Source organism: Mauremys mutica, chromosome 9 (assembly GCF_020497125.1).
Source record: "Mauremys mutica isolate MM-2020 ecotype Southern chromosome 9, ASM2049712v1, whole genome shotgun sequence".
Lineage (NCBI taxonomy): Eukaryota > Metazoa > Chordata > Testudines > Geoemydidae > Mauremys > Mauremys mutica.
In genome coordinates, this window is record NC_059080.1 from 25,972,622 (window position 1) to 25,984,258 (window position 11,637).

The 11,637-nt window shown below is 42.0% G+C and overlaps 1 protein-coding gene across 1 annotated transcript; it reads right to left on the minus strand.

Annotated features, from left to right (window-relative positions):
* Positions 1-394: 394 nt before the first annotated feature.
* Positions 395-11,339, minus strand: CYSLTR1 (cysteinyl leukotriene receptor 1). The gene is made up of 2 exons (XM_045031479.1): positions 11,311-11,339; positions 395-1,458 (listed from the first exon to the last, which is right to left on the minus strand). The coding sequence occupies exon 2, from the start codon at positions 1,418-1,420 to the stop codon at positions 395-397; it is 1,026 nt and encodes a 341-aa protein (XP_044887414.1). The 5' UTR covers positions 1,421-1,458; positions 11,311-11,339.
* Between the last annotated feature and the right edge of the window lie 298 nt (positions 11,340-11,637).

Consider the following 11,637-nt stretch of genomic DNA (forward strand, 5'->3'; position numbering starts at 1 on the left):
GAGGATTGAACTCACAACCCTGGGTTTAGCAGGCCAATGCTCAAACCACTGAGCTATCCCTCCCCCCTTCTGAGCACGTTCTCAGAATATCCACTCACATTTCAGTCCTTTTTGTTTTGAGTCTCTTGGAATTTAAAATTACCCTCAGAATGCTCCACAGCACGATCAAATAAACCCCTCAATGGCAGCCAGAGGGGTGTCTGGTCAGAAAGGTATGAGTAGAAGCAGGTCCCTTTGGATTTTTGTCTCTATTTAACTTTTGAAGACACATTTGTTTTGTTCATTTCTCCTGAAGCAGTTCTGCAGTCACTAGTGTCCCACTGTGAGCTTATTTCTACTGCAGTGCCACACAAAAAGCCTTACAAAGGAAGCGCAGCTACACGCCACATCCAGCTTATTTATGGCTTTCTTGAAACGGCTCGTCGTCTTTCTCCTTTAATGATAACTTTTTCCTGGGTCCCAGTATCACACTGGAGGAGGAAGCCTTTCTAAATGTGGAAAGTCTCCTCCGAAAGTTGCCCCCTGAAAAGAAATACAGGAGCGGGTCAAAGCAGCAGTTGGACGCTGCCAAGGATAAGGTTATCACTACTAATTTCTGCATGAAAAGGATGTCTTCACAGCTGGAGTCTTTCCTCTTCAGGAAGTGAAGGTGGATTGTGCGCTGAATATGGTAAGGTGTGAAGCTGACCAGGAAGGCAGCTGTTACAATGATTATCATCCAGATGGCCTTTTTACGAGTAGACTGATTCTTCTTCAGTGAATTCTTCAGTAAGGTCTTTATGATCATGGCATAACAGATAGTTATGACACCAAAGGGGATAATGAAGCCTACAAACAGCGCAATATAATGTAGGACCAGCAGACTGGTCATCTGACTGCTTTTTGGAGGTTCAAAGCACTTTGTCTTGTTACCTTCTTGGTAAGATCCACTCAGTAAAAATGGAGAACTTGTCAGTGTGACAAAAATCCAAATGCTCAGACATGCCAGTCTGGACTTTTTCTCAGTTACCAAATTGAGATTCTGGACGGGGAAAACGATGGCTATGCAGCGAGAGAAGCTCATGGCTGTCATGAATAAAATGCTACAGTACAGGTTGACGTAGAATGCATAGGAACTAACTCTGCATAAGAAGTCACCAAAGAACCAGTTGCCTCTGTGAACATAATACACTACTCGAAGAGGCAGGGTGCATACACAAAGGAGATCTGACACTGCAAGATTCAGCATGTAGATCTGGAAGGCTGTCTTCTGCCGATACGTTTTTATGAGGACACACAGTACAAAGCCATTTCCAACAAAGCCCAGAATCGCAATCATGGAGTACAACGTGGAGTACACTTTATTTCGGAAGTCGTCAATGGTCAAAGGGCATGTCAAGTTGCTGCCAGCCAATGTGGTCATATTTCCTGTGGTATCCATAGGCTCTGCCTGAGAGGTGTCACCTTGAAACCTACAGTCTAAAGATGAAAAATAAAAGTGAATTTTATAAAGCATGGAACATCAAAATATAACCCAATTATTAAATGGAAAAGACAGAAAGGTGGGTTTTTTGTTTGTTTTTTGGGGTGGGGCTAGGAGGGTTCATATCGAGCTAATATTTCAAATATCTGATGGCGTAACTATCCTCACAAAAGGCAGGATTGATGTTCTTAAACCCAGATAATTCGTATTATAAACATAAAGGGTGAGATTTTCAAAATTCCTCAGCATTGGCTGGACTCTTCTCCCATTGAAGTCAATTGGAGTTTTGCCATTGACCCCCAAGGGAGAAGAATTAGCCCAACTCTGAGAACTTCTGAAAATCCCATGCTAATTTCTCATAACTCATTCTAAAAGCAAATAAAAGAACAAAACAAAAATCCCCACTGGTGCTACCACTGGTTCCAAACTGGCAGTACAGTAGTACTGTTTGGAGCTGCAATGCAGACAACTTTATTGGCTTCCAAGTTCTAACTTCCATGTTAGTTAAAAGGGGGAGAAGGAAATATCTGACAGCAGTATAATCACTAGTCAGCAAACACAGAACTTTAAAATGTATTCAAAAGGGACACTTTTAGCTACTCACCCCTGTTTTTAGTGTGCTCATTCTCTAAATGCCTGGCAAATCCCAGCTCCCTCCACACCATTGCGGAGGCCTTCTTGTATGAGGGCAGATCTCAGCAGGAGAAAACCCATATGGCAATTTTTGAAGCTTTAACCAAAGTGTAGAAAGAAGCCTTTTCTAGTACACACAATGATTTAAAAAACTTAAAAAATGATTATCTTGAAGACAGCTTAAAGGTTGAGGCTGCTCATAGCTAGAATAGATGCTTGTTAGCTGCCAAACTCCTGCACAGGCCTCACTCCACTTAGGGATAATACAAATCTTAACATGTCAAATTAATATAATATACACAGTCCCTCACTCATTTCATAAGAGCCCTACATGTTAGCCTACCAAAATCCAAATGTGGGAGAAGGGCTTACAGTGGGAAGTTAAGTACCAGAAAAAGCTTCAGATGACATGGGATGAATTTCTTTAATGTCAATGTTTTCTATAATCGCCCTTTGGTGACTCAGCATTTCTTTTGCTTTAAGATGCTAGCCTTACTCACCAGGCTGGGGAATCATCCCATGCTCAGATCAGTTTTTAGCCCTGCCTCCAGTCTCCATTCATTGTGCAAACCTCCAACAAATTCACAAAAGAAAAACAGAACTTCCAGCTGGGGCTTTCTATCCAGCCACAACACCTAGGGCTTCCCACCTGGAGTCTCTCTTCCCCAGGAACTACTGCAGGAGACAGGTTTTAGAGTGTTAGCTGTGTTAGTGTGTATCAGCAAAAACAAGGAGGAGTCCTTGTGGCACCTTAGAGACTAACAAATACTGATACTCACACCTTCTTGTCACCTGTTTGAAATGGGCCACCTTGATTACATTGGATTGCATCCGACGAAGTGGGTATTCACCCACGAAAGCTCATGCTCCAATACGTCTGTTAGTCTATAAGGTGCCACAGGACTCTTTGCTGCTTTTACAGATCCAGACTAACATGGCTACCCCTCTGATACTTGATTTCATTGGCCTCATTAGCACTACAAAAGTGATGTTCCCTCCCTTGGTATTCATCCCTTCTTGTCAACTGTTGAGAATAGGCCACTTCCACCTTAACTGAATTGACTCGTTAGCAATGACCCCACCACACTTGGTAAGGCAACTCTCATCTTTTCCTGTGCTGTGTATTTATACCTGCCTAAATAAATAAATAAAATAAAATAATGCCTACTTCATTTTCCACTCCAGGCATCTGATGAAGTGGGTTTTAGCTCATGAAAGCTTATGCCCAAATAGTTCAGATGCTAAAAAGATGATTAGGATGAATTCCATCTAGGTCTGTGACGGGGACCATTGAAACAGGTGCTATGAAGATAAAGATTTACTCCCCAAATAAAAGAAAAAACATGTGTCTTATGCAGCACCATTTAGGAAGTGCACACTAATGTGGTGCAAGGGGGCATCATGATTCTGAAATCATCAAGGGAACTGCTGAGCTCAAGCATTTAATTACTTTCGGTTTCCTTTAATACTGGACAACTTCTGTATCAAATAAATATTTCTTGGAGGACATAATATTAGAAATGCTCAGCAGCAATCTCTGAAGGACATGCTAGCTATCCTGTGTGTGATTTATAAAGAACCCCTCTGTATGCCTGTAGAGGGGCAGGCGAGATTTGGAAGTTGACAAGCAAATCTGTTATATAATGATTTGTTCAGAGCCACTTCCCAGCAGTGGGTAAGATCACATCCTGTCTGAGTCAGGGCCCAGTAGGCAAATCCTCCATCCCTGCCTAGGTTAGCTTCCTTACACAGACTCTGTTCCTCTTTGTGGGTTTCGTTCAGTTCCATTGCTTTATATAGAGCAATTTAGAACATCAGGCTGACTAATTTGTTCCATCTTAAATCTGTTAGCAGTAGCATTTTATAATGTTTGCAGTAGATAAATAAAAACAAAGCAAAAAGTCCACCACTTAAAAAAGCCTAGTGTCTTCACTCTCAAGCAAAATATTTGAGATTACCTATGTGAGAAAGAATTAATACATGATGACATAGAAAGGATTTATCTGCAAGAATTTACTTAGACTGTGAGCTCTTTGGGGCAGGGACTGTCTCTGTTCTGTGTTTGTGCAGTGCCTTCCACAGTGGGGTCCTGTTCCATGACCAGGGTTCCTAGGCACTACAGAAATACAAATACTAAATAATAATAATAATGATGATGATGATGTAAGGTTTGGGATGGTCAGATTACTCAGGAGTGGGAAGGCATCAGGGGGTTATGCAGGTGTTCCCAAACAACACACCATTTATACAGGGGCAGCTCTAGGATTTGCGCCGCCCCAAGCAGGGCAGCACGCCGCGGAGGGCACTCTGGCGGTCGCCGGTCCCGCGGCTCCGGTGGACCTCCTGCAGACGTGCCTGTGGAGGGTCCGCTGGTCCCGCGGCTCCGGTGGACCTCCCGCAGGCATGCCTGCAGATGCTCCACCGGAGCCATGGGACCAGCGGACCCTCCGCAGGCACGTCTGCGGGAGGTCCACCGGAGCCGTGGGACCAGCGGACCCTCCGCAGGCATGCCTGCGGGAGGTCCACTGGAGCTGCCTGCCGCCCTCCCGTGGGACGCCACCCCAAGCGTGCGCTTGGCGCGCTGGGGTCTGGAGCCGGCCCTGCATTTATAGCACCCTACCCTAACAAGCCCTCGATATGTGCCAAATATTTTACAGCAAGTCTATTTTTATAAATATTCTGGGAAGTTTTAAAACTTCATTGGGACTATTTTTTGTTTTCTTTCATCTCTGAAACCAGATGTTCCAGTTACCATGAGTTCAACAAAAACTCTAAAAGTGACCTAAAATAGCTTTCCATACATAAAAATATCATGACCTTAAGGTCTGATATCTCAGGATAATCCATGGGTCTCCCCATGGACAGAAGGAGATAGTCTCCCTGCTTAGAGTAGCTCAGTGATGAGTCTGATGGACTTCGGGGAAGAGGTGTGGTTGCAGAGGTGGGAGAGGCTGTGGTTGGAAGGACATTACAACATGCAAACTTAAATAAGCAAGAGTCACGCAGCTTTCATTGTCCTGAGAAGATGTTCATAGTTGCATTTGGACACCAAACCTATTCTAATTTTGGTTAAGTTCAGGATTCTATATGAACACTTTGCACAGCTATGCCCTCAACCTGGGACTAATTAAAACCAATTATTTACTGTAGGAAGAATTTCCCTCCCACTATTAGTTCCCCGAGGACCCAATCTCCCCCAGGGGTTGGTTATTATACATAAATTACTATTTCTCTTATTAGCCTTAAGAAAATAAGCAACTAAACAGCTGTTTCTGATCATCCTTTTCTTTTAAAACAGCTGAGCACTGACATTTGTCGGGTTTCTAAATACGATTAAAGATTTCCTTTAAAATCACGAGTGATTTGTAAGCGAAACTAAAAACCACCGATGAAAACGTGCTGCATTCAAACAAAGTAGACTGATTATAACAAATAAAATATGTGACAATTCTTGTGTGTATCTGTTGAAAGAATTCATTTGCTAACTGATGATGATTTAGGTTAATTTTGCATCATATGAAATTAGGTACAGGGAAAGTCTAATTTACAAACATGACCAAATGCCTCTACTGATGTAGGCATAATCAATGGGAATTTTTAACTAAATCAGTTGCTGTCTATACTTGATGGAGTCTTGAACCAAAACCCTTGGATCTGAACAAACCTCAGTTGTGGAGGTGTTCCAAATGTGAGTCCAGATCCAGACATAACATTTGCAAATAATCCCCCTTTTTTAAAAAAATAGTGGCAGAACCAAAACCCTGGATCCAAACATCCAACATTGGGTAGAAATTGGACTGAACTTTGTGACATAGACCTACTGCTTGTTCACATATTGAGGGTATAACAGATCCCTCTCTTTTTATGTTCTTTACATAACAAATAGCGCATTGAACCATTTATCTACGTACAGCTGCAGCTAACATGGTAGGCATGTAAGCAACCAGAAGGGGGCAGCCATGATTAACCAGAACAAAGTATATGCCAAATTAAAATAACCACCCAACAATTTGGAGACGATTTAGTTTTGTTATTCTTAATTCTTCATATACTGTACCCAGGCTTTTAGTGGGTTTTAAATAAATGACACTGGAAAATTGCACTAAAGAATTACATAAACAAGAGAGGTTTCAGAGTAGCAGCCGTGTTAGTCTGTATCCGCAAAAAGAATAGGAGTACTTGTGGCACCTCAGATTCTAAGGTGCCACAAGTACTCCTGTTCTATAAACAAGAGACAAACCCAAGATGCCACTATGGTTGTTTTTAAAATGAGAGTTAAAGCACAATCAACCCTAGGTGTCAATTCGAGTTTTCTTAATGATGTGAGCCAGATTTAATTTTCTCTGAGGAGGAGTATGCGAGCTACCTCCAAACACTGAACTCAGACAGCTGCTTTTAAAAATTCCTTATTGTTATGTTTTAGCTTAAAGGATAGAGTGAGGTATAGCCAGAACAAACTGAAAACCTTGATGAGTTATATTGCATAGGTTTGAGTCAGCTTGCAAGATCAGTGTGGTGACTTGTATATTTTTCTTTCAGTTAGAGCATACATTATATTCCTCTGTGTTATGCCTTGTAACAGTTAGTCATATACAGATCCCAATGCTGTAAACAAGCATATGCTTAATTTTGCTCGCACAAGTAGTCCCAGTCCCACTCAATCCAGTGAGACTGAGTGGAAGTGTTTGCAGGATCGGGACCACAGTGTATCATGTTTATTTTATATTCTATTCTTTATAACAGAGTCCCTGGATGGATTGTCTAGGTCAGCAGTTCCCAATCTATTGGTCATGAGTCATGACCCCACCTGGGGTCACGCCAAAATGGTGGTCTCCATGCTGTCTGGGGTCCCAGAAAGCAATGAAGTTTGGAAATGGGATTATGCAGGCAAAAAGTTTGGGAACCGGTGATCTAGGACCTGATCCTGCCTCCCGGAGGTCCATAGGAGCTTTGCCATTGACAGGGTTACCAACTCTCATGGTCTTATTTCAAGTCTCAACATACTTGGTGTAATTCATGAAACCTCAGCTGCGGGAATCAAGAGATTGCATGAGAAACTCTCCTTTCATGAAAAAAGCTGGAAGTTTCTAGCTCTCATGGGTTGCAGAGAAAAGTTTGAAAGTGTGAAACAAGGGTACCCTAAAGTCCTGGAAATCAGAAGGCAAAGAAAAAGAACCCCAAAGGTATTATTTTTTAAAATATCCTGATTTTTAAGGCAATAATGATCTTTTGGGAGCCTCAGCTCATGATTTCTGAACTGTTGAGGCTGTCAATAATGCGACTGACTTCGCCCTCTGAAGGATCAAGCCCCTAGCTCCTGTAGCCTTCAGCTCTGAACCTGAAACCACTTATGCACATGCATAACTTTTCCCAGGAAAGTTCTATGGGACTATTTGTGTGCAAAATTACTCATGTGCAAGTGATTGCAGGGTGGCAGCAATAGAGAAGGATTTCCTTTTTGGTTACATGAGCCTTTTGGCTATTAGGTTTTTAAATGTCTCTTTCTTTTGCCCATTAGTTTGGTCAAAGCTGAAGGACTCTAATATAAGTAAGTTTGGGTTATGTGGGTTGTGTGCGTTCTGCCTTTGTATTCTCCTCCCCCAAGCGTTTTATTGCATCATGTAGTCAGTAAGCAGAAGTGTGCCAGTCCCCAGCACCTGTGACTAAGTCTGATGCCCGCAGCAGAAAAGAGAGAATGGCAGTGAAATGTTAGGTGAATTGTAGTGCCCGTGAAAGGTGCTGGATTGAAAGTGCTGGAGGTCGAGGTCATCTGTTTATCTCAAAACAGACACATAGGCAATGGCAATACAGGGTCCCCACACTGCCCTATCAATTAGCTTTAATTCTGAACCAGAGGGACCAGCCCAAGGCTTTAGACAGCAATTAATTTTCTATGCTCATTGACGGCTTGAGCTCTTTACTATGGCCTTGTCTATACTGGGGATTTGCCTTGGTTTCAGCTCCCAGTGTAGCTACGCCAGTGCAAACTCCTAGTGTAGACAGGCAAAGACCCTGTGAGCCATAATTTGCACCTGTGCATTTTACAACATTTTTACAACATGTGCATTTCAGTTAGGGGTAAGTTCTCCCAGTGCAAATAGAGGCTTTGCGTTCTACACTAGAGGTTTGCACTGCTGCAGTTACTTTCGTGGCTGGCCACAAATGGCTGAAATTGTGGCAAATTCCCAGTGTGGGCAAGGACTAAGAGTGCCAGAAAAACTTTCAAATGGTGGTGGCGGCATTCTGATGTGGAAACCTATTAGACAGCTCTCAGTCATAGCTAATCTGGGGCTGGATTCAAGTCAAGTTACATGAGAAATGCTTCGTCTTCTATTACCAGTGTCATGGATCATCTAGTCTGCATGCATCTGCTCTTTCTGTTAGTGTACAAAGTCCATGAAATAGGATTTTCTGTCATATTGATTAGGAACAGTAGATCAGCTTTGGGCTATTTTTAAAAATTAGAAAAATGTTTATGCTGAAGTATACTTTTGTTATGGTTCTGTGCTACTCCTAGGTAAATCTATATGCCATATTTTCCGTGGAGATGTTAATTTTTGAGGAGATATGGTTTGAAGTGCAGTGTTTCTCAAACAGGGTCGCTGTTTGTATAAGGAAAGCCCTTGGCAGGCTGAGCTGGTGTGTTTACCTGCCCTGTCCGCAGGTATGGCCGATCGCGGCTCCCACTGGAAATGGCGACCCCAGTTTGAGAAACCCGATCTTGTGGGTTTTGTAGGATTGAAAGGGACCTCAATAGGTCTTCTAGTCCAGTCCCCTGCACTCAAGGCAGGACTACATTACTAGACCATTCTTGACAGGTGTTTGTCTAACTTGTTCTTAAAACCTCCACTGACAGAGATTCCACAACCTCCCGAGGCAATTTGTTCCAGTGCTTACCTACTCTGATAGGAAGATTTTCCTAATGTCTAACTTAAACCTCCCTTGCTGCAATTTAAGCCCATTTCTTATCCTATCCTCAGAGGTTAACAAGAACAATTTTTCACCCTTTCCTTATAACAACCTTTTATGTACTTGAAGACTATCACGGTCCCCCACCTCCCCGCTGCCCCTCAGTTTTCTCTTTGCCAGAGTAAACAAATACAATTTTTTCAATCTTTCCTCACAGGTCTTGTTTTCTAGACTTTAAATATTTTTTGTTGCTCTCCTCTGGACTTTATCCAATTTATCTACATTTCCTGAAATGTGGTGCCCAGAACTGGATACAATATTCCAGCTGAGGCCTTATCAGTGTTGAATAGAATGGAAGAATTAAGTCTTGCTTACAACACTCCTGCTAATACATCCCGCATGATATTTGCTTTTTTTTTGGGCAACAGTGTTACATTGTGTCAAGTATCAGAGGCAGCAAAGAATCCTGTGGCACCTTATAGACTAACAGATGTTTTGCAGCATGAGCTTTCGTGGGTGAATACCCACTTCGTCAGATGCAAGAGATCCAGACTAACACGGCTACCCCTCTGATAAGTATCAGAGGGGTAGCCGTGTTAGTCTGGCTCTGTAAAAGCAGCAAAAAGTCCTGTGGCACCTTATAGACTAACAGACGTATTGGAGCATGAGCTTTCGTGGGTGAATACCCACTTCGTCGCATGCATGTAGTGGAAATTTCCAGGGGCAGGTATATATATGCAAGCAAGAAGCAGGCTAGAAATAACGAGGTTAGTTCGATCAGGCTCCTTTGAGCAGTCTCTTAAACAAAAGTAATTTTCAGATTCTGAGAGACATAAGCTATAGTTTTCCCTTTGCTTCCCAGATAATATGAATTATTACCAAATAACAATAAAACTTCATTATCAGTCTGATCCTGATGTATCAATATTTTCTTAAGAGGTAAACAATTGCTTTTGTATTTGATTAATTCTGACTTGCAATTTGATAGTATGGTATTTGTAGTCAAGTGAACACTAAAGAAACTTGAAGCCTTAATGTGATACCATTCAAGCTCTCTTGAAGCTATCTACACTGGATATTTTCCTTTAAATTTCCCACTGTGGTTACCACCAGTTCAGCTTCACTAGTGATAACAAAGCTGGGAATGCTAGTATAGACAAGCCACCAGAGCTTTAATGCCCGGCTCTGAACTGGTGTGGATAACACAGTGGTTAAAATACAGATGGTTGGTTTTCACTTATTGCCTATATATTATACAGGAATTTAAATGAGATCAGATACAGGTTTTTGGTTTCTTTAGTATTTGCTTGGTTATAAATACTGTACTTTCAAACTGCCAGCCTTATTCAAGATTTCTGTTATGACTTGAATACCTTTCAGCAGGTTGTTTGGGACATTGTTGGTCATCGGGCAAATTTTTCAGTCAATACATAGAAGTTCTTGCCAGATCCAAAGATATGAGCTATGTTCACCAATCCTAATCCTAATATTTCTATTTTTTTCTGGGAGGAGGTGTTAAAATGATTGCTGTAGAATAAAGGAGAAATGGCAGGGTTCTTTGGCTGTGGGTAAGTTTAATATAATGTCATCGAAAGACATTTGCCTACTTCTGACCTTCTTTAGACAGTGCTCATGTCCAGAGATGGGAAATGTGCAGCCTGTCTGTCAGTCCAGTAGATGCCTCAAGTGAGGTACCTAAATCCATAGTTAGGCATCTGAATACAGGTGGCTTGATATTCAGTGGTGTGAATGCCTAACTGGATTTGAGGAACCTCACTTGTAGACACCCAAGCTTGAAAGTTTTCTTCCACGTCTCAAATTCTTCTACAAGTTATCAAAAAGTCTGGCATTATATCTGAGGGAACGGAAAATAACCCCGTCAGTTACTGTAGACAAGGAAACCAGCAAACTGCTGAACTTTGGAAATAAAGTCATGTTTTCTCCTAATTGAATCTGGGGCAGACACATCCTCCCCCAGCCCTGGAAACCCCCAAACACCTTCCCCCTCCACACTATTGAGAAATCCACAGAAAGCCCTAAAATGGTCCTTATTGAAGCTTTGCAAGAGTTCTGCCCCATGCATACTTCTTCCATTATGTCACTGTAGTTGTATTTTACAAGTTAAACCCTGCAATTTTCTAAACAATTTATGAAAAAAGCCTAACTACAGGTTGCAAAATCAGGCTGAGGAGAGGAGATAAGACTGTGCTCCCACTTCTGCAACTCTCACTGTACCTAGCAATCTGCAATGTTAAAGCCATGGAAAGAATCTTTGCAACTAGCATTTAAACATCAGATCAACTTACTTTTTAAGTCTCCAACTTGACACACTGGATCTTCTCACTGTTTTCACCCTTAGAAGTCAGTGAAAGATTTTGGGGAAGTCTTAAGTTCAGTATTTTCTTCCCAGCTCTGTCTGGGGCTGGCTTCGGTACCAAGCTGCTTAAACCAGAGCGTATGCTAAGAGCACACAGACTATTTGCATTTTCTTTGGTCGTTTAGGAAACCCTCTGTAACGATCCTCCCTCAAGGCAGCTCTTTGCTGTGAAAGGAGGCAGCATGTGGCTATTGGCTAATGCTCAAAGGGGAAGAAGAGAACAGCCCACAAAAATATCTAAATATTTGTAGTTAAG